The sequence below is a fragment of the Setaria viridis genome, chromosome 4 (assembly GCF_005286985.2).
Source record: "Setaria viridis chromosome 4, Setaria_viridis_v4.0, whole genome shotgun sequence".
In the NCBI taxonomy this organism is placed as follows: Eukaryota; Viridiplantae; Streptophyta; class Magnoliopsida; order Poales; family Poaceae; genus Setaria; species Setaria viridis.
In genome coordinates, this window is record NC_048266.2 from 1,067,283 (window position 1) to 1,095,135 (window position 27,853).

General features: G+C 45.0%; 5 protein-coding genes across 9 annotated transcripts; 3 read left to right on the forward strand and 2 right to left on the reverse strand.

The window, feature by feature from the left end:
• The first annotated feature begins 4,321 nt into the window (after nucleotides 1-4,321).
• Nucleotides 4,322-8,578, forward strand: LOC117852417 (uncharacterized). 2 transcript variants are annotated; one of them, XM_072292985.1, is made up of 3 exons: nucleotides 4,322-6,151; nucleotides 6,463-7,653; nucleotides 7,760-8,578. In XM_072292985.1, exon 1 carries the CDS (start codon nucleotides 4,337-4,339, stop codon nucleotides 6,047-6,049), a length of 1,713 nt encoding a protein of 570 aa, XP_072149086.1. In that variant the 5' UTR covers nucleotides 4,322-4,336; the 3' UTR covers nucleotides 6,050-6,151; nucleotides 6,463-7,653; nucleotides 7,760-8,578. The 2 variants fall into 2 exon arrangements, with proteins under 2 accessions (XP_072149086.1, XP_034590407.1); XM_034734516.2 differs by having other exon boundaries at nucleotides 7,763-8,578.
• On the reverse strand, nucleotides 6,385-10,514 carry LOC117854020 (oligopeptide transporter 7). The gene is made up of 7 exons (XM_034736300.2): nucleotides 10,150-10,514; nucleotides 9,572-10,062; nucleotides 9,390-9,487; nucleotides 7,794-8,363; nucleotides 7,455-7,710; nucleotides 7,185-7,367; nucleotides 6,385-7,096 (listed from the first exon to the last, which is right to left on the reverse strand). The coding sequence occupies exons 1-7, from the start codon at nucleotides 10,262-10,264 to the stop codon at nucleotides 6,479-6,481; spliced, it is 2,331 nt and encodes a 776-aa protein (XP_034592191.1). The 5' UTR covers nucleotides 10,265-10,514; the 3' UTR covers nucleotides 6,385-6,478.
• A 1,758-nt stretch (nucleotides 10,515-12,272) lies between these two features.
• Nucleotides 12,273-15,886, forward strand: LOC117854021 (pentatricopeptide repeat-containing protein At5g08510). 3 transcript variants are annotated; one of them, XR_004640172.2, is made up of 4 exons: nucleotides 12,273-13,251; nucleotides 13,455-14,350; nucleotides 15,330-15,538; nucleotides 15,627-15,886. XR_004640172.2 is itself a non-coding variant. In XM_034736301.2 (2 exons), the coding sequence occupies exons 1-2, from the start codon at nucleotides 12,289-12,291 to the stop codon at nucleotides 14,043-14,045; spliced, it is 1,554 nt and encodes a 517-aa protein (XP_034592192.1). In that variant the 5' UTR covers nucleotides 12,273-12,288; the 3' UTR covers nucleotides 14,046-14,439. The 3 variants fall into 3 exon arrangements, 1 of the variants encoding a protein (XP_034592192.1); XR_004640171.2 differs by having other exon boundaries at nucleotides 15,330-15,886; XM_034736301.2 differs by lacking the exons at nucleotides 15,330-15,538; nucleotides 15,627-15,886 and having other exon boundaries at nucleotides 13,455-14,439.
• Nucleotides 15,887-17,528: 1,642 nt separating this feature from the next.
• LOC117851452 (E3 ubiquitin ligase BIG BROTHER-related) lies at nucleotides 17,529-20,175 on the forward strand. Of its 2 annotated transcripts, none has more exons than XM_034733273.2 (8): nucleotides 17,529-17,676; nucleotides 18,136-18,331; nucleotides 18,535-18,760; nucleotides 18,849-18,916; nucleotides 19,043-19,093; nucleotides 19,238-19,365; nucleotides 19,556-19,664; nucleotides 19,804-20,175. In XM_034733273.2, the coding sequence occupies exons 2-8, from the start codon at nucleotides 18,185-18,187 to the stop codon at nucleotides 19,843-19,845; spliced, it is 771 nt and encodes a 256-aa protein (XP_034589164.1). In that variant the 5' UTR covers nucleotides 17,529-17,676; nucleotides 18,136-18,184; the 3' UTR covers nucleotides 19,846-20,175. The 2 variants fall into 2 exon arrangements, with proteins under 2 accessions (XP_034589164.1, XP_034589165.1); XM_034733274.2 differs by having other exon boundaries at nucleotides 17,641-17,754.
• A 904-nt stretch (nucleotides 20,176-21,079) lies between these two features.
• Nucleotides 21,080-27,765, reverse strand: LOC117852273 (probable transcriptional regulator SLK2). Its single transcript, XM_034734290.2, has 10 exons — nucleotides 27,606-27,765; nucleotides 25,203-26,026; nucleotides 24,988-25,116; nucleotides 24,642-24,690; nucleotides 23,494-23,708; nucleotides 23,272-23,340; nucleotides 22,713-22,813; nucleotides 22,475-22,568; nucleotides 22,321-22,390; nucleotides 21,080-22,191 (listed from the first exon to the last, which is right to left on the reverse strand). The coding sequence occupies exons 2-10, from the start codon at nucleotides 25,941-25,943 to the stop codon at nucleotides 21,296-21,298; spliced, it is 2,364 nt and encodes a 787-aa protein (XP_034590181.1). The 5' UTR covers nucleotides 25,944-26,026; nucleotides 27,606-27,765; the 3' UTR covers nucleotides 21,080-21,295.
• Nucleotides 27,766-27,853: the final 88 nt, after the last annotated feature.

Genomic DNA, 27,853 nt, shown 5'->3' on the forward strand with positions numbered 1-27,853 from the left:
AGCTATTCTGCAATTTTAGGTAGAATCTCTTGTGTCTCTCCAGTTTTGTAGATAACCCCCTGAAAACCGTTGGAACCTCGCAACCAGATCCAACCGAGATCTTTTATGGATCTAACTCTAATCTTTTAGCCTTTTGCAAGCACTATTTATAGTGTCTTGTTAATCTTAGTCCTTTAGATCTATGATTAATTCTATCAGGTCCCTAAAACCTTTAGATGGCAATAGATCTCGCGTTTTGTATCCATTTAAGCTCATTCTTGTTGCGTTAGTTTCGTCTCATCATAAACTACGCGGTAGTCATGATTTTTACCTTAATGTGTGTTTTAAGAATTTATTCTAAAATTAATTTGATTAATTTTTAGTTGAATGCCTTTTCTTAATAAAACTTAATTAGGGCATACATATCCGTTTCCATAGTTAATATTAATTTGACTAATCCTATTTAACTGAGTTTTCTAATAAAATATAATTAGAGTTGTACCTCACTTTCATAATTAAAGGTTAATTTGATTAATGCGTATTAAACATGTCTTCTTTAATTAAAAGCTATTTAGTGTTATACACTGATTTTTATAATAAATGTTAATTTGATTAATGCTTACTCTCAAATGTTTTTCTAATTAAAAGCTAATTAGGTTTATACGTCGGTTTTCTTTAAGCAAGTGTTAATATGATTAATATCAACATGAATGAGTTTCTAGTTATAACTTGTCTAGTTCAATACAACATATAAAGATAACGATTAGATGTTATTGCATATAGTCTATTTTTTCCAAAGTTAAAAGTTTAAATGGCATAATTTATACATCAATATTTATAAATGAAAGTTGATTAGGTTTTACATCGTCTTTTCAAATACAAATATTATTTGAAATAAATCTAACTTAGGGTATTATCTAAAAGCATCCTTTACATGTGTTTTCTAAATAAAAATAAATGCAGCATGTAGCTCTTCTCTTTTCTTTTATAATCCAAATCTCTCAATAGTTGTACCTTTTCAACCTTAGTTCCTTGCGTTCGCGTGATCCTAGAATCGAGCCCTATCCATTAGAACGTCGTTCTTTCATTGGTGTATTGTTCTTAGTTGTACTTGTTCGTTTGCTTGTATGCTTGTGCTGGTGATTGCTTCGAGTAGTAGGATCACTATTCGAAAGATTTGAAGATTAAGAGTTTCAAGAGAGCTAGAGCTAAAGAGCAGTAAGAGTAACTTTTCATTGGAGAAAGGCAAGTGTCCCTAACCATCCTTCTATCTATGCTTATTTACAAGAATACCATGCATTAATTGGAACATGGAGAACCACCCAAGAAAAAGTGCAACCACAAGGATTACATGGCTCTAGTCTTAGCCAACTAATTAGAGACTCTAGTCTGGGGTGATCTTACTGTAAGGGTAAGAGCGGAGGCGTTGATGGGGTATAGCCTAGTCCTTAGGCTGATATGCTCTATGGTAGCTTCGCAGTCTTGAGAGAGGTTTGTGCTCTGCTTCGACCTGAAACCTTAACGGGTTACCACTTACTAGCGAATCTTTGTAAAGGCCTCATAATGTTCCTATGCAGCCACACCTCGGTAGTGTGATAAGTGCCTCCTTTTTCACAGCATGGTTGGGTTCAAAGTTTTTCTAAACTTTTACACGACTTGTGGTGAAAATGCACAACCTCAGCAGAGTGTAAAACTGATATATCAGTCGTGCTTATGGCCAAGAGCGGTTTGGACCCTCGCATGATTAATAAACTTGAAGATGGACTTAAATCGTTATTCTTGTTATTTCTTGTAGCCTTGCTGAGTATGTATTCACCCTTGCTTACTGCTGCTCTGAAGAGGAAAGTGTGTGAAGTTTTCTGAAGATGATGCTGAGTTCTAGACGTACGCGAGCCCCAGTTGATTCCCTGTGAAGTTTGGAGCCTTCGTTTACACGATTAAGCTGTATATCTCTGGTAGACTCGTAAGTCATTATTACTTTACGTGATATTATTATTATTATTCACTGACGATGTCACTATATGTATGAAACTTGATCCTAGCATACATATAGGTAGCATTTATTTTTGTTTAAAACCGGGTATGACAGGTGCCGTATACCAACATACTCCTCTGTCCCAAGATAACTCATCTTTTAAGTCAAAGTTTGACTATCCATGTTTTTAAACCAAATATGTGTACAATAAAAATTATATTTCATGATAAATCTAATGATATTTATTTGATGACGTATGCTTTTTCATATAAACTTGATACAACTTAAGATGATATGTCTTAGGACAATTAATGTTAAAAGAACATCCTTTTTAGGATAGGAGTGATCTTTGGTTTATTTGCAATACTAATATTTAGCAGGAGACTGGGAACTTTAATAAGCACTGCATGAGTGCAAGGGGTCCTGCAACATACCTGATTAAAAAGGATATGCATGAGACACGAGGGTATATGGGATAGCATACTTTGCGACAAGGTAATGATGGTTGGCATAATGGATCGAGCCAAGGAAAGGGTATCGGATTGCTCCTGTGCCGTGTGGCAGCTGGTTGGTCGATCGGAAGGATCGAATAAAGCAACCAGAATAGTACTGCCTACATCATGAACAACTCCTTGGTGCTGTGTGTTCCCTTCTCCTTCTTTTGTGCAAAAGGGTAATGTTTTTATTATAATCCTCGGGACGTCTAGAAAAGTTACAATCCTATGCTGAAGGATCGAATAAGGCAAGCAGATTGCATTGCCTGCATCTTTATTTTTGTGGACAAAGAAAAAGGAAGTCATGTTCCTTTAATTTTGTTATAATCCATCGGGCATCGAGAAAAGCTACTAGGACCGAGACGTGATTACATGCAGTGTTTTATTTGATGACCACTCCTCTTGCTTGCATTGTCACAGCTTTTAAGGGCCACACTACTAACAGCCCGTCAGTGCCACCGTGGTGTGTGTGGGGGGAGTAGAAAATGACACTTTAATGAATGAAAAAAGGATGCTTCAAATATGGTCCTGTTTGGTTACTCTTGCTAAAGTTTAGCAGCTAAAATTTGCTAAACTTTAGTTGCTAAATTTTAGCAAAAGTTATTTAGATACTCTTGCTAAAAGGCATTTAATGAGCTGTAAATAGACCTATCTACCCTTATTAATGGTGCGCAGGACAGGGGAGACAAGCAATAAACGAGGGGCATAGGTTGTCCAGCCCACGTTTTAGCAAGTTTTAGCAACCAAAAACTTGCTGTTTGGCAACTCAACTTTAGCAAGTTTTAGCAAGGATGTTTGGCAGTTTAGCAGCTTTTAGCTGCTAAACTTTAGCAACTAAAGTTTAGCAACTAAAGTTTAGCAAGGTGGAACCAAACACCATTCTAATATTGGCTTTTTATATTTCTGTGGATGAAGTCATAACATGCACCGTGCACGTCATCTATATCAAAATTTAAATTAACCATAGTAATCAAATATAAACGCCATTCTAATATTGGCTTCAAACTCAAAGAGAGGACGTACGTTAATGCTTAATAACCCAGTTTAATTATCTGCCTGCTCGTAGAAAGAATCCAAAAACACTCGTGTCGTCGTCGATAGTGGGCTTATCGAAACGAGCTCCCTGTTGGCCCATGCAGTGCCAAACGTCTGGCAAGTCGCGCGCGTTAATGAGGAATAAGAAAATTATTACCCATAAAAAGGAGATTGCTAATAAACAAGGGCCTATTTTTCAAAAGAAAATCATATGATGTTTCTTGTTAGTAGGAGTCCCAATCATATGCGTGTGTAGCGGTGAATGTATGCCTATGCATATTCTTTACAATTGGAGAAAAACTACTTTTGCTATGTAAGGTCCCATTTGGTCGTTGGTCGGGCTTCAAGTAGCTCCGGCTCATCTGCTCATACACTGTGTTTATGACACTATTCACAGGAGCTCATTCTCTCCCTCATGCTCAAATGAACAGCCGATGAAACCATTATTTTTAGCTCTGACTACTCCAGCTCCACACAACACTGTACGAGGAAGACGGAGGAGCTCTCACGGACGAGCGGGAGTTTTCAATTCCGGATCAACACGTGGCCATGCAGTGTCGGTTGCGGCGTTCCTGCAGGTAATAGCAAGTCGGTAAAATCGCTATTGAACTAGAAAAAGAAAAAATCTTAGTACAAACAAGAGAATCAAATGATTACTACAATTTAGAACAATAATAATTTTTTAACTTCTCATGGGGCACTGACGCACTGTATCGATTGTTCACATGGAAATCAAATAAAAAGATGTGGGCATCGAAACTCGTGGCGGGCTTCAATGTCAAATAAGCCCGGTACTCTGGGCCCAATTGAGGAAATATGAAGGCCCGTTTTAGTCTCAAAACGTGGCAAGCCCATGGAAAATGTGCCCAGTAAAACCCAACTTCGTTGCGAGAGGCCGGCGGCTCACCCCACTCGCGTCGTCGTCAGGGGCCGCGCCGCCATGCTCAGGGGCCTGCGCCGCGCCGGCGCCCGCGCCTTCTCCACAGCGCCGGCCACGCGGACCACCGTACCGGTCGCCCACCTGGCCCCACTCCCGTCGTCCCTGCCGGAATCCGGCTACACCGTCACCCCGCCGGTCCAGCCCTGGCCGCGCCGCCTCACCGCGCGGTCGCTCTCCCGCCTCCTCCTCCACGCGCCCACGCCCGACGCCGCGGTCCTCGCCCTCCGCCACGCGCTCTTCCACGCCGCCCCTCCGCTGCCGCCCTCGCTCCCCGTCTTCGCCGCGGCACTCTCCCGCCTCTCCCGCGCCGCCGCCTCCGACGCCGACGCCGCCGCGCGCCTCCTGCCCCCCGTCCTCTCCTTGCTCCGCGCCGCCCGCCTCCCACCCTTCTCCGACCGCCCGTTCCTGCCGCTCCTCCGCGCGCTCCGCCCGCTCCCCTCCCTCCGCCTCTTCCTCTCGCTCCCGTCCTTCAACTCCCACCCCTCCGTCCGCTCATTCAACGCGCTCCTCCACTCCCTCGTCTCCGCGCGCCGCCACCGCCTAGCCGCGGCTCTCTTCCGCGCCGCGCAAGCCAAGCTCTACATCACGCCCAACCTCGTCTCCTGCAACATCCTGCTCAAGGGTCTTGTTGGCGTCGGTGACCTCGACGCTGCACTCGAGGTGCTCGACGAAATGACTGGCTGGGGGATCGTCCCCGATGTCGTCACGTACACCACGGTACTCACTGCCTACTGTTGCAAAGGGGATCTTGTGGGGGCACAGAAGCTCTTTGATGATATTATTGCAAGTGGGCGTAGGCCGGATGTTACAATGTACACGGTGCTCATAGATGGGTACTGCCTTCGTGGGAAACTACAAGATGCAGCAAGGATCATGGATGAGATGGAAGCTGCAGGGGTGCATCCGAATGAGGTTACATATTCTGTGGTGATCGAGGCGTGCTGCAAAGTGGGACAATCTGCAGAGGCACGCGATTTGATGAGGGAGATGCTGGGGGCAGGATACGTGCCGGACACACCACTGTGTGCTAAGGTGGTCGATGTGCTATGCCAGGATGGAAAGGCAGGGGAGGCGAATGAGATGTGGAGATGGATGGTGAAGAAGACCGTCCCACCAGATAACGCAGTCACGAGCACATTGATCTACTGGTTATGCAAGAATGGAATGGTTCGGGAGGCAAGGAAGCTGTTCGATGAGCTTGAGAGGGGGTTCGTGCCAAGTATGTTGACGTATAACTCGCTTATTTTGGGATTATCTGAGAATGGGGAGTTACAGGAGGCTGGGAAGGTGTGGGATGACATGGTCGAACGGCGATATGAACCAAATGCAATGACTTATGAGGCCTTGATCAAGGGTTTCTGCAAAATGGGCAAGTCAAATGAAGGTGCTGCACTATTTAAGGAGATGGTGACCAAAGGATGTACTCCAAGCAAGTTTATTTACCGAGTATTGGTTGATAGCCTTTCTGAGCCAAGTCATGATGATACCTTTTGCACTATTGTTGAAGCTGCAGCTTTGAGTGGTCGGGATTTCTTGGATGGTGAATCATGGGAAATATTTATCAGGAAAGTGGTAGATACAAATGAAACTTGGAAAAAGCATCTTGATTTGGTGCTAAATATGTAGCAACAAAGAATTCAGATTATGGCTGGAAGCCTGGAACTTCTTATTTGTTCTGAGACTTTTTCTCGTGGAACTTATGTCATTGGGCTTCAAAAAATTAATCAGGTTAGTGTGTTCCCATGAGCCTGGCATTACTGGGATGCATACAGATCAGACAATTTATGTAGCACGTACACACACAAAAGAAAGATCCATCTTTCTTTGTTTATTTGTAATGAACAATTTTGTCTATATGTTTCATAGTACCATGCTGGAATAGTAGTTTTTTTGGCAATAATTAGCCATTTTCCTGAAATATTATTTTCAATCTTCATAAACTCATCAGAATACAATAAAAATAACACCAATTTTTCATCTCTAAATTTTTTGAAATAAAGTTTGATTATTTACATCGCTCCCTGATCTCTTCTTCCCAGGTCACACCATGAGTTCTCATGTATACACTGGGCAGCCCTCAACGACAATACCTTTAGCAGTTGGACAGGAAGCCAGAGGACATCCATCTAAATCGTTGCCCCACCAGTTCAAACTGATGTTCTCCAAGCCTAGACATAAGTAAATCAGGACGGCCATGAATGCCAAACCAGCATCTAGTGCACCGGAAAGCAGATAATTGTGTCTCTCCCACCAGTCACGCCGATATCTGTAAACCACATAACCTGACAAAAACCCAACAAGTATCCATGTGGTGTAGTTGACTGCAGTAGCAGGTGGCATATTGCCAGTGGCACCAATCAGCACGGGCATGTTGATGAGTAAGATCCAGCTCTGGCCTGGGAATGCCTTGTGTGCAAGCCATACTAGTAGGGGAGCAATAGCTCCACCCAAGAAGAACCAGTTAACAGCTGAGTAAGTGCCTAGGTCGCCAAATATTCTGCGTGGGCTAATAAGGCCCCATATAACTGATGCATCATAGAACACATGATCACCCGGGCAGGTCCAAGGGCTGTCTCGTGGGAGGAGCTCAGTATTGCAGATGTTGGGGACTGTTTCCATTAACCACCATGCTGTTCCGATGTATACAAATGCTGCAATCAGAGTTCCAACCACCTATCATGTTGTAAGAAAAGCTGCTTAGTGACACAACAGAACAGAGCCACATATGTATCTGTGTCAAGAAATGGCTAGCAGAGCTTACCTGTGCCATAAACATGGTCCTTGGAGGAATCTTCATGTAATGACCCAGCTTAAAATCTTGCAAAAAGGTCAGAGCTTGGCTCATGCTGATGTAACCATATACCTTGAAGCACATATTTGCAACAGGACGTCCAGGGTACAAGTACCCCATGATGTACTCTGTGATGATGTTCAAGCCTGGAGTCTACATACAACCAAAGAAGCTGAAGTGCTGAGCTAGTGCTCTTGAGTTGCATGGCATATGATATGCATAGGGTCTTAAAATCAGTACCTGGTTCGTTGTTGCTGTGATTATTCCAACTGGTAGGGTGAAGAAAAAGGCAATGGCACATGCAAGCAAAACACCCCACCAAGGCAGCTGGAGTTGCTCAATGTAGTATTCACAGGCAAATATGGTGACGGCAATGTTAGCAACAAGGATGCAGATGAACCACCACTCCGGGACCTGCTTATATCTTCTCATAAGCTTTGTATGTACATCCATCTTTTTCTCTTGAAAAGCTGATTTACTTAACTGCCAAATTTCACTACACAAAAGCATCATGATTCTTAGCTTCCTTTTCTTGTTTTCCTTAGCAGAATGATGAAAACTGCAGAAGAACTTGCTCACCTTCCATGGAAGAGGAAAACATGAACAATCGTCGCGGTAAGGGACGCGAAACCAACACCGTATGTGACAGCAAAGAAAGTGCTGAGGTACAGTGGGCCATTCTTCTCGTACGCCTTTGTATCGAAATGGAAATGGGAGTCCACGATGCTGGAGATGTTGTACTTTTGCCCGGTCGTGGTGAAGAGGCCATCAGAGAAGATGGGGAAGTTCTGCGCCTTGTAGAAGTTGAACCAATAAGCAATGGGTGTGACTATGTACATGACGAAGACGAACCCTGCAGCAACATTCGCAGTGGCGAACCAGGGGCTAGCAAGGGGGCTCCCGAGGTAGGAGGAGACGGTGGACCAGTCGAGACCGATCGCTCCAATGCCAAGGCCACGCAGACCTGAGCCGAGCTGCTGGGCGAACACTGAGTGGGGGAAGACCCAGCACACCCAGGAGAGGGAGGTGAGCATCTGGAACAGGTAGCCCGGGAAGATGTAGTAGGCGAAGCTGCAGATGAACGCCACCAGGAAGAACTGGTTCCGTGTCAAGCCCCCCTTCACCCGCTGTTCTTTCTCATGGAGCGCCCTGGTGAACGGATTACAGATACATTGTAAAAAGTGTGTGTTGAGGAACAACATGCATTCGAAAAACTGTTTGTTCGAATTCTACTACATCTGTTTGTATCTTTGGTTTCTTTACATCCTCGATCGGAACAAAGTTTCTGGACATGCAGTTTTGACATGCCTGTTACCCCTGTCTTTCCTTCAGCTTGACTAGACTGACACGGGAAATTCCTTTAATTTGCATGTGTTTGTGAGATAACTAGTCGTTTTCAGAATCGATAAAAATACGAACGAGCTGACCGCAACTGTAAACTAATAGCAAATGGAGGAGATGGCTGAAAATAACAAGTTGCAAGAGCCAGTTGTTGGGATCGTTCAGATCCAGCTTTGTTTGGTCAACTGGAGCACGTTTGGAGAGAGAGCCCAGCCCAACCTGGCGCCCGACCACTTTTCCATCGCATGCCATGCTTATTATAATCATGAAAATTTTCTCACTTTTCGCTTCTTGTAGTTCAAATCTCTGGAGCGAAAATTTTCTCACTTTTCGCTTCTTGTAGTTCAAATCTCTGGAGCGGCTTACCAAATAAGCGAGAATCGGTAGAAATAAGCAAAACGTTTGACAGAATTCTTGCTTATTTCCACTAAGATTCATCGTGTCTTGAGTCACAAACAATTCATGGGGTCGAATGGCCCCAGGGATTCAGGGAACCAGTCACGTTGCAGTCCCTTTCATTCTTGGATGTAAGCAAGAGCAATCCGACGTGGCATTGTTGTCTATCATAAACGCTGGTCCTAAAAATCAGAAAGCCGTACACATGCACCTACGTGCCAATTATACACATCACACATTTTTGCTCTCCTATCTATGACAAACAAGCTTTTCTTCATTTTTGTTTGTGAAAGTGATCGATGGTAAGCTGGTTTATTAGTTATTAACAAGCAATGTTAATCACTAATACTTAACAAGCAATGTCAATGATAAGCTGAGAACGAACTACTTGTTGGGGAATGGAATGGAGACCAGGCAGACAGCTGGGTCTGAGTATACCTGAACAGCGAGACCTGCACGAGGTTGGACGGCCACCACATCGCCGCCGGCTCTACCAGATACCGCCGGAATATTCCCGCCCAACCGAACCCCAGCACCTGCATGTCGAACGATAATGAATAGTCTCGCACGCCACGCAACAGCAAAGAAGCAAACGCTTTCTCCGTGCACCCCTCGCTCACCTGGGTGGTGAGGACGACGAGGAGTGAGACGAAGAAGGTGATGTGCTTGCCGTAGAAGACGCGGACGGCGGTGATGACGTGGATGGCGTAGACGGTGCCGGCGCCGGAGTTGGCGAAGATGGTGATGAGCACGTGCTCCTTCACGTTGAAGGGCCCCGGGTTGAGGGAGAACTCCCAGCGGGTGCCCCGGAGGAAGGCCCGCTCCGGGAGTGCCGCCGCCATGAGGCGGCCCAGCGGCACCACGGCGATCTGCGCCGAGATGGCCGTGATGGTGAGCGGCTCCTTGCGGTACCAGAAGAACTGGTTGAGGAACGAGAGCAGCGCGCACGACGCGGTTCCGAGGACCCACATCCGGAACGTCAGCACCGGCGTCGACGGGTCGTCGCCCACCGGCACCGTCAGCGCCACCTGCTCGATCGGCGAGTTCTCTACAACCTCTTCCTCGTCCTCCTCCGGCGAGCCGCCGCGCGACGTCGACGGCTCAGGCGGCACTGCATCGGTGACAAACAAGAGCGATCAATGATGCCGGATGGAAACAAGCCAGCAGATAGCTGAGACGATGGGACGACGATCTTTACAGAGCGGGGAGGTGATCTGGTCGTCGTCGTCGCCGCCGTCGCCATGGCGGCGCTCCTGTTCCTGTTCCTCTTCCTCTTCCTCTTCCCGGCGAGGAGGAGGAGGGGAGGATGCCATGGTAGCTGGGGGGATGCGTTGCGGCACCTTCGCCTAGCTACCTGTCCTGGGCTTTGGTGACCTGTTTTGGGGTTGTCTCCCGTCCTCTACTCCTGCTGTCTCTCAATTCTGCAGCTGTCTGTGCCAATCCTGCACTGTTCTGCTGTGCATTTTTGTGGGACAGGGACGTTTGTGGAAATATCTGTTGGGGGCCATTGATAACTTGTCGCGTGTGATTGTGTATTTTGGACTATAAAATGCTGGTACGATCAACTAGGCTAATTCTGACTTGTGATTAGTATTAAAGGGTGTACGATCTCGAGGACTTGCCACACACACTGGCTTTCTAAGGACAGCAACTCAAAAAAAAAAAAAGATTCTTCATCTGACATGTGGGTCCTAGCTAGGGTCACTCATGTCTGTGAGATAAATGTGTTCATGATTAGTGCTGCAGATTATGTGATGAGAGATGAGAATCGTTCAAAGAGAGAACAACGTGTTCATTATTTTTGACTGTGTGTGATGATGCCGGGAAGTGATGATGCAGGTGGGGTAGTTGAGGGCTTCACATCCAGAGATCTGAATGAATTTTCAGATCAGGATTCAGGAAGAAGCAAGCAACACGAGGCCTCTATTTCTGCATCACGTACTTCCATTGCAGGGCCCCTGTTAGCAGAGAAGCTAGCCATTTTTTTCTCCTGTCTAACTTGCCCTTCTCTTTTTCTTCAACACACATGTATAGTACACTTGTTTTCTCTGGACACACTCATTCCATGCTGGCGTCTCTGGACACACAAATGGTTTACATTACATTTTCCCGGGCAGGTTCAATGAACCGGTCCTGGACCGTCCGTGCCATCTCTTGAATGATTGGATCGACTCGGGATTTACACGAACTTTTTTTCTCGTGTTCCTTGCTCTTCTTCAGTTTTCCCTCCTCAGTCCTCAGAAAGCTGTAGCTTTCCTGCAGACAACACACATGCATGGGGAGTTTAGCATATGGCCATGCAAGGTCCACGGAACACCGGCGTGCAGCGCAACCTTACATGAATGAACTGACGTCCTCCTCTTCTCTTCTCTCCTCCCTTCCCTTTGCTTTCACGAAATGCAATCCTGAATCTTCAAAATGATGCGTCCCTTGTGCTTGTCATCTTCAAACTATCAGCTACTGTCAAATTTCCTTGTGATAGGTCTAGCTAACGAAACACAGTTTACACTGCGTCAGGTCCAGTACTAACTGCACTACATGTCCAGATCTGAGAACGAAGAAAGGAACAGAAATGTTTTTTTAAAACATTCTTAGAAATGTTTTTAAGAATGCCTGCATTTTCACTCCTTAAAAGGATAAGCAGCAGGGATCAGATGAATATGCCCCTTTTGGACGGTTCCTCGTTGCCATCAGGGAGGGAGGGAATCTGAACCTGCTCGGCCAATCGCGGAGGAGCAGGCAGGCATTGAATCACCTGGGCCCTGCCGGTACCAATCAATCCACGTCTCTGAATGGGTCCAGTCGGCTTTGCTGCAACGCCTACCAGTCAGCATTGAATCCAGCCCTGATGAGAGCTTCAAGTTCTCATCTTGATTGTGTAAGATGCAGTCGAACAAGATGATGGATTGGTCAGCCGATCGAAACCAGGAACGCTGACACTCCATGGCTGGGTTAGGAAGGTCGCGGTGGTCGGCGGCGGTGAGAGCGGCGCCGGGGTCGGACAAGATGACGGCGGCGAGATGAGGTAGGTAGGTTGAGGCCCACGAATCATAGGCCGCGAACCCGAAATCGACTCGGCCCACGAAAAACAGAACAGCAACCAAATTTGGGCCAAGTCCATATTCCCGATAAAAACCGCGACCAACCTGGACCCTCCCGAATTTGGATCGCGATCCAATTTGGCCCACCCATAAACCGGCCCGCACCATAACAAGGGGCCCGCGGCCAGAGTCCACGCACCACCCGACTCCATCTCGGCCGTCCATCCGGCAATGAACGGTCGTGGCGGTTATGAAACTGGATCACGAAGCGGGACCCGCCCCCGCCAATAGGGGGAATGGAGGAAGCGAAGCGGCTGCACGCGCGCTTGCTCCGCCGCGGCGAGCGCCGCCTGCAGCCGCTGCTCCTCCGCGTGCTCGCTGCCGGCGACCTCCGCTACGCCGCGCTCCTGATCGAGTCCTTCCCTTCGTCTTCGTCTTCGGCTCCGCCCTCCGCGCCGCTCCACAACCGCCTCCTCCACGCGCTCGCCTCCGCACGCCACCCGCTGCTGCTCCCCTTGTTCTCCCGCGCCCACCGCCTCCACCTCCTCGCCCCGCTCTCCTTCACCCTCCTCTTCTCCGCATCCGCCTCGTCATCCGCCGCATCCTCCTCGTCCACGCGGTTCGCTGTGTGCGCCCACGCCTTGCTGATCAAGTCCGGGCATTTCGCGTCCACCGGCGACCCGTTCCTCGCCTCCGCGCTCGTCTCCTTCTACGCCAAGAACCGCCTCCTGGCCGATGCCAGGCGGGTGTTCGACGAGTTGCCGCGCAAGGACGCAGCCGTGTACAATGCGTTGCTCTCCGCGTACACACGGGGCGGGCTCATCGACGCCGCGGAGAAGCTGTTCGAGGAAATGCCTGAGAAGAATGTGGTTTCTTGGACTGCGATGGTGTCCGGTTACGCCCAGAATGGGAGGCATGAGCGGGCGGTAGATACGTTCTTGGAGATGTGGGAGAAGGAAGGTGTGCGGCCAAATGAGCTCACAGTGAGCAGCGTGCTGCCGGCGTGTGCGGCTGTTGGGGCGATGGAGCTGGGGAGGAAGGTGGAGCGGTACGCAAGGGGGAAGGGCCTTCTAAAGAACTTATATGTGGCGAATGCATTGGTTGAGATGTATGCCAAGTGTGGGAGCATTCGACGAGCTTGGAAGGTGTTCCAGGGCATCGGACAGCGAAGGGATCTTTGTTCTTGGAACTCGATGATCATGGCATTTGCTGTGCATGGCCTGTGGAGGGAGGCGCTGGTCCTGTTTCATAAGTTGAGGGTGAGGATTTCTTGCTTGTAATCTTGTATTCTCTCCCAACTTCATAGCAATTGAATTTCATGCAATTTGGTCTCAAAGAGGATTGAGAATCAAATATGTTTTTAACTTTGAAAGCATAAACTAGTGACTAGTAACCTTAAAACCATGTTACTTACTATTACATTGCCATTGCTAAACTTGAAGCTGATTTTTACTCTGTTTAGATGGCAGGGGTTAAACCGGATGGTATTACATTGCTTGGAGTCATTTTGGCCTGTTCTCATGGAGGTTTGGTTGATGAAGGCAAGCTGCTCTTCAACTCAATGAGAGAAGAGTTCGGTCTTAAACCAAGAATTGAGCACTATGGTTGTATGGTTGACCTGCTCGGGCGTGCCGGTCTCTTAAAAGAAGCTGAGAGTCTGATAATGAGCATGCCAGTGGAACCTGATGCCATAATCTGGGGAGCCTTGCTTGGAGCTTGCAGCTTCCATGGCAACGTAGAACTAGCAGAAATAGCAGTAGACAAACTAATGCGCCTGGAGCCGCAAAACACAGCAAATCTAGTCATCCTTTCAAACATATATGCGGCATGTGGCAAATGGGACGGTGTTGCCCGGGCCTGGAAGTTACTGAGGGAAAAAGATCACAAGAAATCAGCTGGGTACAGTTTCATTGAGTTCGATGGCAGGATGCATAAGTTCCTGGTTGAGGATAAGTCGCATCCAAGATATGAGGAGGTATATGAAACCCTGGATAGTGTCACACTTACCATGAAGCTTGTCGACTTGGAAAATTTGGAAGAAGAGGAATGCTAATTTTTCCATTGGCACCTTCCTTATCTTTTTTAAGCCACCTAGATTTGTGAAGAAACAGATATAAAGTCACTCGAGATTGATCATGGAGTCCTTGCTCTGATCTTCCGTATATAACTGAACTGCAAAAGGATACATCAAGGAGGCAACAGAAGATGTGAATATCAAGTGAATGCACCACCTGGATATAAACAGATTTTTTTTTTCTAGTACCAATTACCAAATGGTTGTTTCTGTTGTGCTTACTATCAGAGGTGCAAGAGTACCAGGCAGAAAGAACATGTAATTGCATGACATACCCCAAGCAGGTGCATTCCTCTGTTTCTGTTTAAATTTGAACTTTGGATCTGACATGCTAAATTACTAAACAGAAACTAGGGGACATTGAGAAAGCCTATGCTGTAGTATTGCCATGCTGCGTGCTTTCTGCTTTTCTGCATTTAGCTAAATGCCTCTCTAACTTGTTTGATGTGGCAGCTCACTGTGGAAGACGCTAGAGAAAACCCTCAAACCTGTAAGCTCTCAACTCACCAAACTCTAGAACACAGAATGCACACACAAAGGAAATTGGCACTGCAAAGATGCAGCTTTTCTGATTATATTGCCCTCTTATTTATATCTGAGAATGCATGGCCTTGATGGGCGATGGCCGAAACTACTGGCCATAGTGGCCCCATCAACTAGGACACGTCCTGTGGAGAGAAATTGACACTACTAACATCACTTAAAGACCAGGACCTGCTAACAACCTTGACCAGTTCAGCCGACTACTAACTGAATGACCGCACCTGAATGAAACTCTGAAACTACTGAACTTGACTGAAAGAAATCTGACTGAAACACAGGGACAGGGATTACTTCCATCAAAACCATGGGTTTATGCATGAGATTGCTTGGAACTATGATGCAGGAATGAGCGATGTTATCTTTGGGCCCATCATGTTCGCATGATTCCCTTCTGTAGTACTTTTCAGCCATGGTCCATGGATCACCCTCATTGTCTGGAGCCGGAAGCAAGGCAAACATGAAATTGTCAAATGGTAGAAATAAGAGGCCTTATTTGTCCTCCACTTTCTAAAAAAAAAGTGGGCTTGCTCTTTCCCTATACAGTATATGTTTTGTTGTGCTTCATGAGATTGTCAAATGGTAGAAATAAGAAGTGGGCCTTGGTTACTTTTTTGTAGCTGAGACTGGTACATTGAACAAATTTACAACATTTTTTTGTGCCATGTGTCAATCTGGATTCTGGAAATTTGAAAATGACTGCTGCTGCTGGCTGCTGCTTAGGTGTGAACGTACTAGAACAAACAAGGAGAAAGATTTGCTCAGATAGGAGTACAGGACAGTCCAGAAGAACACAGAGGACACTGGTCAATGTTCAGATTGCCATGTGATTTGGAAAAAACAAGTTCTCCGGGTCAGTTTCACAATTAGGAACATAATCATAACGTAAGATGCTTGACATGACTGGTCAGTGCTGATGACCGAACATGATGGTGAATATTATTTTATTTTATGTCATTGTTTCATCTAGTGAAATAATTCGCGCTATGATTTTTTCATCGTCCTTTTGTGTTTGTAAAGTTGACTGACCAGGTAGTGCTCTGGATCCTCGATGACGCCTTGCAATCAGGCGCTACCAATCAGATGTTTCTTCTTGTGCAAATAGCAGCATCAGAAGCCAAATGGGGTAAGGTGGTCTTCTGAGCCATATATCTCATCTGATACTGTGATACATGGTAGACTGATGTATGTATAGTTATCCATTTCCTGAGTTACAGTGAAAAATTAGGTTTACTGGCTCCTGTGGTTAAATTGAGTAAGGAAAGCTTCTGTTGAGTTAATGACATAAGAGACAGTTCTGGTACCAATCTGATGCTATCTCCAATTCTGTTGTAGTTATCCAATTCTCGATGACTGCATCAGCTAGTAGAAAGTACACTTGTTGCTTCGTTTTCAAAATAAAATTAAGAGGAGGAAGCTGAATCGATTTGGCAACACCAACTGCCGGCACTAGTTTACGGTTGACCTGGACCCAAGTCTTTGGCCTCTCTGGCTCTCAAAGTCTTGCCGCCCAATCCTCTCTTTCATGTTGTGTCGACATTGCAGGGATCCTACTCGGAAATTTCGTTGGATGAAATGGACACAACGATTTGTTTGATGTCGTGATCAGTAGCGTGGTCGGTGTGCCTTAACCACATGATAATCCACGCCCCGGGCTATGCTGATTGGACGGCAGGCAGAGGCATGCATGAGATGTGGTTGGCCATGAAAGGGATTGCCACCTACTGGTGTAAAACAAATTCAGTGTCCTCCTTGGAACATGTATGCCAAAGATTCCAACATTTATACCACTGGTATAGCATATCTTGAGCAGATCATCTCATCTTTGGATGCCAAGAATTTGGTTTGTTGGAACATGGTCTAAAGCAAGTAGGGTGTTCTATATGTACTTCTTGTTGGCAACAACTAGGATCTTGTTTTGTGTATACCAGAAGATGATCTCAGAATCTCAGATGAAGGTTCCTGCACCAGACACCTAGATTTGCTTTCTTTCCCCTGTTTTTTTTTCTTCTTCTTTTCTTTGGTGACAAGTTAGATACATTCTAGAATTTAAATTTAGCACTTGGACAATATTTGCAAGAAATGAACATATATATCATCAACCTTCAAGTACAAAACTTTATACTAATTTGCCAACACAGTGAGCTCCTTCTTCAAAGATCTAACTGAGAAAGTTTCAATTTCAAAAGATGGAGCTGTCACACTAAGCGTTGCAATCACGGTCACGCTAATAATTATGCTTAAGATATGATTGATTGATCTGTATCTTGTGAAGACTCCCAAGTCATCGCCGATTGTGCTAACAAGCCACGCTGTCTATTTGATGATGCAACCATGTTGTCGTCAACGTGAGATCAGTTCACATGCAACTCCACTACTAGTGCTTGGTTCAAAAGATATTAGTGGTCTATTCCGATTTTAAAATCTTTCTTTGCTCGCAGCTGTCGTCGCTGCAGAAGACCTTGACTCGACAAAAAAAGATCAAATTAAACGGAACGGCTCACATGGACGCGATGCCACAGTTGACACGGTTCCGACGCGATGGGGTCATGGATGATAACGACTTCGAACTGCACACGCACAGGGTGTGTGACTCACTCTTGAAGCAAAACAAATAAAAAATAATCCCCATCAGAAACTTTTGTGTTATTAGTAAAAGCCTTGCGTTTCACCTTCTGATTGGATGAGAGGTCAAGTTCAGGTCATTGTGATTTACTGTATTCATCAAAACACAAATGTGGAGTTGTGGTTGTGTTAGGACTTAGGAGAGGCAGTCATTCTCCAGAAATAAACAGGCAGGAAGTACTAACTCCGACAAGGGATCAGCAGCAAAGATCTTGTTCCACAGTTGAAGACGCAAGGCAAGCCGAGATTAGGGTAACAACGAACTACCTGAACAGTAATTTAGACTTTACTGTGATTAGTAAAGTTAAATGCAGAGACAGTGAGAGCCACTTGTGTGTCTCGACATATAAATACCGAGGCAGCCACCCACTCCACCATTAACAAAGCCCCATCCATTCAACAAACCTCGAGACGCCTGGCTGACGGAGAAGAGGCACAAGCCGAGGTAAAGCCAGCATCTCTCCCTGCCGCCGCGCCCTGTTCTTGTTTCTTGCTCCTCCTCCTACCTTTCTGTTCGTCAGAGGTCCTGCAAAGCTCCATCCATCACTTGTTCTGCACTTCAATTCTGCTCTTTGCTTCATCGATCTTCTGTGATGTCGTTATCAAAAGTTTTTTTCTTTTGTTTTCCGTTGCTATATGCTTGTTCTTGACCCCTGAGCGCCTTCTGCGATTTCTCCTTGCAATTTCAGCTGCACTGCATAATTCACAAGAACATGAGAGATTTTTTTTGAGTGAAATGGAACATGAGAGATTGGGATGGGTTTGCTTCAGTTTTTTTTTCCAAACAAAATTCTTATTGTTAGACAGTGTTAACAGCAACGGAGGTGGTTAGACCTTGTTCTTGCTGATCGGAGACTTTCACTGTCCCAATTAATTATGAGAGGTTGCGTGCCATGGCTTGCAGGTAACCGGCTCTAGCTTTGCCTCACGCTTGTCTCGGTGGCCGGCCAGCCATGGCCACCGTGGGGCAGCCTGGCGCCCTGAGAAGGATCACCGTGCACTACGCCAACTCGCCCACGCGCAGCACGGGAGAAGCAGACCTTGAAGACCTAGACGACGACCTGCTCCAGTTTGTGATTGCTGATCTTCTTCCTAATCAGGTATGCTGCTCTGCGCAAGTATGACATGGAGTTTCTTTCAGGATTATATATATCTTTTTTTTCTTCCAAGAACACGCAGGATCCTTGAATATCAGTTTCAGTAGCTTTCAGCCGTTCATTCTTGCATCTTAGAATTTTGATCTTCACTGAAAAAAATTTGACCCAAAACAAGCATATATTGAAAAAATCCTTTGCAATCTCAGGAGGGTTTGCACCGATCGTTCTTGGAAGAACCATACAGCAACCACAATCACATGATAGGTGCCCCATCTGATAATTCACAGTCACAGCACTACCATCACCATGGGGAGAGCAGCACTGCTGCAGCAGAAGCAGCGACTGCTTCCGGAATTTCAGGAACGGAAGAGCAGATCGCCTCGGACTTTGAGTACGCCAAGCGGCTGCAGGAGATGGAGGACCAAGATGACGGTATGGTCTGCCTATGATGATTCAGTATATCCAGATGTGTTTTTCATGATGTTACATCTCATAGTAGTGGTTCTTCTTGATTCTTCAGATATCAGCTGCGTACCCTCTCCATCAGACTCTGACGATGACGATGATCATGACCATAACGACGAAGAGGTGATTGCTAAACTTGTTCTCTCTCTTTTTTTCTCTTCTAGTGCGTTCATCTATCTTTCTGAATTAACAATTCTGTTAGTATATGAAAAGCAAAAGAAGTGAAGATTCTGATAATTGGGTTTGCAGGCTGACAGGCAGGACGGTAATGATGATGATCCAGACAACATGACTTATGAGGTTTGTTCTATATGAAATGTTTTCCTTTTGCTCTTTTCCAGTGACATGTAAAGCTTGTGAACAAAATGGAGCTATGCATGTAGTGTGTACCTTTACACCTGGTTTGGAAAGGCTGCTGATTCTTGCACTTCTTCTGTGCTGCAGCAAAGGCAAGCACTCGTGGAATCTGTGGGCACTGAGGACAGAGGTTTATCCGATGAGCTTATCTCCTATCTGCAGAAATGGAAGTACAAGGCATCAGGGTTTTTCTACAGGAAGACAAACCATGAAGAGTATGTTTACCTTTTCAGTTTCAGTTACAGCTTTTGAAAATATTATGAACTGTAAATATACTTGGCGCACAAATATCGATCCATATGCGCAATCACAACATGTGAGATGTTTTTTTTTTCATATTACTGATAGAATAGTGAAATCTCCATCACATTGCTGATGATTTTGTTTTTGTTTGTTTGGATGCAGCTGTACTATCTGCCTGTCTACTTTCAGACACCGAGAAAGTATGATAACGTTGCCGTGTAAGCATTACTACCACGCAGCTTGTGTCGCCAAATGGCTCAAGGTCAATAAGGTAAATCTGCAAATGAAGCATGCTCTTCTTGTACTAATTTGTTGAGCCATCCCATTACAGTTGCTAGGGCTTTATTCACCATAGATAATAGTATGTAAAGCTTGCTGACCGGAATTTCTTCTTGTTTTTTGTGAAACAGACCTGTCCTGTCTGCAAATATGAACCGTTTGGACCTTCCTAGCATGCGGCATCGAAGGTTGCATCATCTACCTTTTTAGTGCCAAGAAAACTGAAAATGGAAAAAGAATCGCAGCTTAATCCAAAAGGAGGGGAAAAAAAGAAAAGGCAAACAAAAATTAGGAAATATAGATGCTTGATCACCCAAGGAGAAGAAAACAAAAAAGAAATGTTTGATCCTGATTTCTAACGGCGTTTTTATTTCTACCTTTGGCTTGTTGGCTTGCGGATGTACTTAAGAATCACAATCACCTGTGGCTTTTTGGCTTGTGGAAATGTAATTAAGATTTACAATATTATATACTATTATGTCCGAAGTTTGTTGTTTTTGCCATGACTGTGCCTTTGCTGTGCGATGCAAATTCCGTTTTCACGAAGCAGACAGTGTTACCTTTTGATGTATTGGATATTTACTGCTCGTAAGAATAGAATAGAAGATACATAAACACGGATAGAAGAAACAAAAATAAAAGCAGACATGATCCAGATTCTATTGACCAACATCCAGCTGAACTGCAGAAGCCCTACATCCAGACATCCATCTACAAAGTCACAAAGACCACACCACACACACACAAGTTGCAGCTTTCTTCCATTATCAGCTTCTGTGCAGACACAGGCAAATTCCTTAGCGTTCCTTCCCGTTTCATGGTGCTCCATGCGTGGCAGAGTGCATATGATGCGCCAGTATTCCCATACTCACCTCAACATACATGCACATCAATTATCCCTCACTCAAACATCCAGAAAGGAAACAAAAGAAATAAGGCCATGTTTAGTTCCCTCCAAACTCCCAACTTTGACACTATGCAAAAAGAAGATTCTCTATCACATCAAACTTGCGGTACATGCATGGAGTACTAAATGTAGACGAAATCAAAAACTAATTGCACAGTTTTGTTGTACTTTGCGAGATGAATCTTTTGAGCCTAATTAGTCAATATTTGGACAATAATTCACAAATACAAACGAAACGCTACAGTTGCGCATTTATGGCAAAATGCTAATTTTGCCACTCCCAAATTGGAAACTAAACAAGGCCTAACAAAAATCATCTGACTAGAACAAATGGGAAACACACGCCTGTCGCAGGTAACAGGAGATTGTAATTAGCATTCTGGCATGGACATGATATACATGACAGAGGTAATGTAGTGAACTTGTGATAATCACAGCATGTCATTCATTAACATGTCGCCATAGATACCCTAAAAGCTATTGGCTGCACCGCTCCCAGATTCCCAAGCCAAATCCAACTCTCTATTCTCACTCACACATCTGAAGTTACATCAGTGTATGATCATATGAAACTGTCCGAAACGGCAATACAAAAGCTCCAAAACGAGGAGAAAGAAGATATTAAACTAGAACCTAGGGCAACTTTCCATCACCACTTGCCAGCAACCAAGCAGGCTATTGTTGCTTAGCGCTTTACATCAAACATACCGTGATGTTTACCACGGTAACGCGTTACTACCCTGCCCTGCACCGAACAGCCCGCTTTCCACCAGCTCGTTAGCGATCAGGTGGTCAAGGTCCTCCAGTTCATGGAAGGAGTCGTCAACCTTTGAGTTTGCAGCATTGCCTCCAGTAGCAACAACAGCTGGATTGCTGCTCACTGACTTGAAACTGTTGTTTCTGCTGGGGACGATGCTGGCTGTGTTATTGTTGATCACATTACTAGGCCCAGTACCAGCTGGAGCAGCACTCTTTACCGCGCTGTTGTTGTTACTGTTATTGTTACTGATGCGCTGCGCCTGCTCCCCAGAAGCAGCAACATTGGGGGTAGCAGGTCCTGATGCGCGACCACTGCTTGCATTAGGTGCATCTGGAGGAGGTTGTTGCGCAATAGAACGGTTGTTATTCTTCTTAACTTCCTGCAGCAGCTGATTAAGCACGTGCTGCTGGTATTGTGGACTAGCACCAAAGCCCTGGAGATTGTTTTGCTGCAGCATAGGCTGCTGAAATGATGCAGGGTGTTGGAATTGTGCAAGCTGTGCTTGGCCAGGTCCATGGAAGGATCTGGCCGCTTCCAGCTGTATGCCATTCTGCATTGCTGCAGAGCCTCTGAAGATGCTTGACGCCTCCTGCTGAAGCAAAATCTGATTTGCGCTGGAGCTTCTGAGTATGTTCTGGTAACTGTTTAGAGCTGTGGCATTTTGTAGAGTGCTAATGCCAATGGCTCCAACACCAGGAGTCTGATTGTTCACAGAAGCACTTGCCTCTTGCTGGACCCCCATTACTTTGGTGTTGCTCTGGTTATTGGCAAGGCTAGCAGCAGCCATGAGCTGTCTTGAATCATGCATATTCTGAAACTTCGCAATAGTTTTAGAATAACTATTCAGGCTCTCTGCATATGAACACAGAAAATATTAGAACTGCAGTACAGGTAAATGGGGGGACTAGGAAGTGACGGTAAGCAGTTATTACTAGATAAAACTGAAGACACTGTTAGGTAAAATGTGCACGATCATCGTACCTTTCGGACCAAGATTGTTCTTGTGGCTGAACTCAATCAAGTCCTTCATGTGATTCACCACCTCCGATATCTGACAAGGAAAGACCACCATCAGCATGGTACACGCATTATGTATGTACTGAACTGTAAAAGTTAAAAGGGGAACTCTAATTACCTGCAGGCAGCGTACATATCTTTTGGAAAGCCCATGTTCATTCAAGGTGTGATGCTCTAGATTTTTTGCTAGCTGCCGTGATGCAGTGGCAAACCTAACAGTAGAGAAGGAAAAGGATAAGATAACCAAGAACGATCTTGTTCTGTACACAATGACGCACAAGATTTTTCATTTACCGTGCCAAAAGAGCACTACAGAAATGGATGTCAAGTACTGAAGGTGAAATAGGCTCACTAACATGTTACAGATGGTTTGTGCGTCATTGTTTGATATCCCAGCTGGTCCACTTTCATTGACAGCAGTTTGGTATTTCTGGGCAACTTGCAGCAGATTATTAACCTGTAAAGACAGTGTGTGAGTCAAAAATCAGATATCATGGCACTGAAGTTAACAATATGCCATGCAAGGGAGTTCACTCAGGTACAAGGTATATGCACTATGGTAGCACCCTCAACATGACAAGCACACATTAGAATAAGAATGTGATGAATCAGGGGGTTCAAATTTTAACACTTGATCCTCTACTGGGTTTTGTGCAGCTGTCAAAAATTCAAGGATGTAAATAAAATCATAGAGAAGATAGCGAATAAATGTGAGGACTGAGGAATCTGTGAAAAGGCATTTTTCACCCAACAATCCAGGATCTAACAATTTTTTCCGCGCCATATAATTTGCATCTCATAAGGTCTAAGTTGATATCGGCAAGAGGTATTATACTATCATAATTTTGTTGCAAAATTAGCCTAAAAGTTTGAAGCAAAAAGAAAAGGAACAGCATGCTGGGCTAAGAACTCCACCTGTGGTGCTATAGTCTTGCGAGTGGTATACTCTTCATGGCGTCGTGAGCAGAACTCCCAGGACATTATCTACACAGCTCACAGGCAATCAGGAGATAAGAATGGTTATCAATTGCCACTCCTTTCAAACATTTAAATACCCACAGATGATATGCAAATATCCACATGTTACCAAAATTGCTAACGGCATGTCCAAGCTACCACGACAGCTAAGCAACATACCTTCAGTTCTGGTGTGAAAATGATTCTCAGATGCCCCTCATGTATAACATGTAGATGTTCATAAACACTTTTTTGAACAACTTTTGCATGCTCCAGCACCATTTGTCCATTAGGTAACCGAAATTCATTGGGGGAGTCAAAGTACAGGTATTCGTCAATAACACCGTGGTCAAATCTAATTTGGCACAGCCTAGGAAGTACTTCATAGGTAGCATCTATCAAACAGATCAAAGACAAAAAGGACAAAAAATTCAACTTAGTGAGCTCGATGGCAGACATTGAAATAATAAAACAGGAAAAACACGAAATAAATCATGATCTATAAGAATAGCATACAGATTTTATTACATAAACTACTCAAAACAGACATGCTGAGGTGTTCATCTATGTTATCCTCATGCAAAGTGCGCAGAAGGTAACACAAAGTCATAAAACATATCTAGCTTTACCAGAGATTCAATGTGAGAAAGTGAGCATCACAAGGGCATCAATTTGTTGTTCCAAGGGCCTGTTTGGGATATACTATGTATCATAGATCACATAGGGCCTGTTATTTCCGCTTATAAGCAGCTTATCGGTGGAAATAAGCGAGAATCCCGCCAAACGCTTTGCTTATTTCCACCAATTCTCGCTTATGTGGCAAGCCGCTTCAGAGATTTAAACTACGAGAAGCAAAAAGCGAGAAGCGAGAAAATCTTCGCTTAGATTATAATCCAAGCATGGCTAGAAGAAGCGTATCCAAACAAGGCCATAGACTACAGGTGTTTGAGTGAACCATCTTGTTTCCAATTTGAGACCAAAAACAGAGGACTCAAACACTTTATTTAGCCTACAAACTTTAGGTCCTTCATGATTATTTATTTGTTTCATTAATTTCAAATGCATACAACTGATCCAGAGATTAAAAATTCAATTGGACACCAATCCTCACAGGATATTTTTATTCATTAGTAATTCTTATAAACAAATTGGTATTATTATGTTTTCTAGTCTGAAATGGCAAGGCCTTCCATAGAGCATAATAAGCCTACCAATACTGGGTTAGGCTAATTGATCACAAAGATGAACTGAGCAAACTAAGAATCTGAACAAATGAAAGCAGCAGTATCAGGAACATGGTATGCCACAGTCGTCAAAGATCAACTTACCATATCCTTTACCCCCATGTGTATTGCAAATATCGCATCGCCATGTATCCTGTAGCATGGAGAAAATAGAATTGCTTGAAATGTGCGTCCATTGCATTTTTATATAAAGAATAAAGAAATTTAACTGCTGCAGGCTACAATGGAAGTCTTTACTGCAGAAAGCTTTGCCTATAAATTCTATTTTACAACCATTAAAGGTACTTAATAGATTAAATGTGGTTTTCAGTAACCCAAGCAGAACTTTACAGCGATGCTAATCAATCTAATACTGAATATCAAGCAAAGTAATGTTGGACCATGAAACAAACAGCACTGTACACAAAGAGGTTCAAACTATATTAATTACCAGAGCTCTCTGTGGAGCAGCAGCTGAAGAACTCCCTCTATTTTCATAAGACGAGACACACCATCTTTCTCTTGCTCGTGGTGCAAAATACTCCTCAACAAGCTTCCTCCAGTATGTTATAGAGTTATTCTAGAATACATCATTTGAGTAAATTGCATTGCCAAGAGCTTGTACCTCATAATTCCACAAACAAATAAAACTGTAGAGAATCTCACCTCTGGGCGATGACGCTTGTGAAATAAATACTGCAGTATCCTGCGAGAACAAATCCCATTCTCGATAGGAGTCCTAACAGGGCCACCTAACTGCATTCCAGGCTGTGCCAGTGGTGGCCTAAGTTGAGGCTGTCGAGGAATACCAACTTGTGGTTGTTGCATCTGAGAAAAAGGTTGCAACAGATGTTGCTGCTGCCGTTGCTGAAGCTGTGCCAGTTTATGCTGCTGGATCAAAGCTTGGAGCTGCGGGTTTTGTTGCCCCTGGAAATGGAGAGGATTCTGACCATGGACCAGCTGCTGGATCAGCTGTTGTTGCACGATATCACCCTGACTAACATCAGTCCTTGATTTCTTCTGAGCATGCAATGCACCACCAGCATCAATCACAGGTTGTGATGTTACACTTGAAGACCTCCGTTTCTGCACCTGATCTTGGGGTGGACTTTGCTGCATGATGGAACCATCAATGACTGAAGAGCCAGAGATGTTATTGGATGAAAATGACATTGGGGAGGCGGGAACACGCATGAATGAATCACCATTCATGCTAGTACTTGGTTGTAACTGGGCACCTCCGGAAAGAGACGAGTTGGCGTCAGTCACCAAAGAGCTAACTCCAATGCTTGGCCCAGAGGAATTCATAGTGCTAATTGGAACACTACCATTCATCTCCCTGGCAACAAGTCCAAGGTTAGAGCATGCACCCCCAGACATGGAGGTCCAGGGATGGGCTCCGTTCATCGCTTGTAGAATCAGGTAAAAACTAAAAAGGCAAGGCTCATAACTTGAAATGCTGATAAAGACCTTTAGATATTAGCCAGAACCTGCAAAAAGAAAGTAGGCATTAGCACTACTTAAGACATGCAAAGAGAATTATGCAATGTTTTTTCCTTTATTTGCAATAACACAAAAGAATGTGTAAAGTGAACTGGTCTAGTTCACATCAGCAAAATGGGTAGAAAATCGTGTTCACCTCAGTAAAAAGTGAACCTAACAACGACAGGCCTGACCGGCAAACAAGGCAAATAACAGAATAGAACAAAGAGATCAGGACGGGATCAAACTGCAAGCGGGAAAAAAGAAGATCCCAAGACAACTTCAATATACACCTAAAAGCATTCGAGCACCCAAAATCCAGGTATTTAGTCGTTTATTAGTGTATCAAAAGCTACTCTGTAACACCCAGATGAAGCTCTACTCTCTTCAAAGAAGCAGGGAAATTGGCTTACAAAGTTCTGATCTTTAGCATCCCCAAGACTACCAATTTTCAACGCAAAATCAGCATTCCATAAAAGCAAGGTGCTAGGCAGCAGTGTGCCTAGGAACCGTCTAGGCAGCCAACCTGTGAGATATTATGCCAGTGCACCTGTGTGGTTGCCTGGGTGATGAAATTAAGCCGAAACTGCCACGCCCCCAGCCAAACTAGGCACCAATTCTCCCCAAAATCATAGTCGCAGCAATTGGGTGAGACCGCTGCCTAATCGCCCCAACAATGTAGAAGATGAATTTTTGTTCTTTTCTTTATATAAATATGGGCTATCTGTAACCCTTCATTAGTCAGAGGTATTGCAGCTTGTGAGGGATCTTGTATGCCCAATCTTGCAAACAAAAAGTAAGCAAAAAATCTCTACAAGTGCAAAGCCTAGGAGACATTCTGCAGCACAAAGACCGAACAAATGATTACGCACAGAGAAATAACGCTGGCAAATACTCAAAAAAAAGCAAGAACAAAGACATGATTTGTCACAATAAACGCAGAAAAAAATAACACCCAAATATCAGCCCCCAACAACTAAAAACATTGAGCGATTTTGTTGTATTGCCTTTTCCACCAGCCATCCATACGCTAAGCGACCGAGGGGGGACAAGAACGCAACAAAGACGGATACAACGGAACCAAGCAAACGGTAATGGCGCGGTTGGAGGAAGCAAGGATGCAGTTTGCTACCTGGCCAAGCTAATCCCTACAAAGAGAAAAAAGAAAAGTGGGGGAGATTTTGGGGGTTTTTTCCCGGTAGAGCTTGGGGAAGGTTGAAGACAGCTAGATTGGGCGTGCTCGTGGTGTGGAGATTAGCACGATAAAAATCCCCAAAACTCTGCTCCCCGCGGATGGATTATGCCCTAAGCAGAACTCGCCGCAAACCAAATCGAAACAACTAGCAAAAAGCTTAACCACACAAGCAAACGCGGAATTTTCGCCTCGGACCCCAAAATTCGAGCGCGGCATTGCGGGAACCGGCGCTCATCTACCCCCAAAAAAATCCCCCCCAGACCAAAATCCGACAAGAAAATCCCCACCAAGAAGCCGGTCTGAAGCGCACGGGTCACTCGAGCTCCCTCTCAATCCACCCAGCAATCAACCGCGCGCGAAAAAAGAAGAGAGATAAACAAACAAAATCTCACCTCGCTGGCTGCTGCTGCTTCCGCTTCGCGCTCGTGCTGCTTCCGCTGCCTGCTGAATTATTTCTCTCTCCCTCCTCTTCTTGCGTTTGTGTGTTGGTGTGCAGCCGAAGCCGTCCGGGCGAGCCACCGGTTAAATGGATTCGCGGCGCCCGAGGCGTGGTGACCGGGCGCAGACGGTGGCCCGGGTCGCTTTGACTGCCCGTCGCCGGTCGCCGCGGGCCCGCCGGGGGGATCCCAGCCGTCGGATC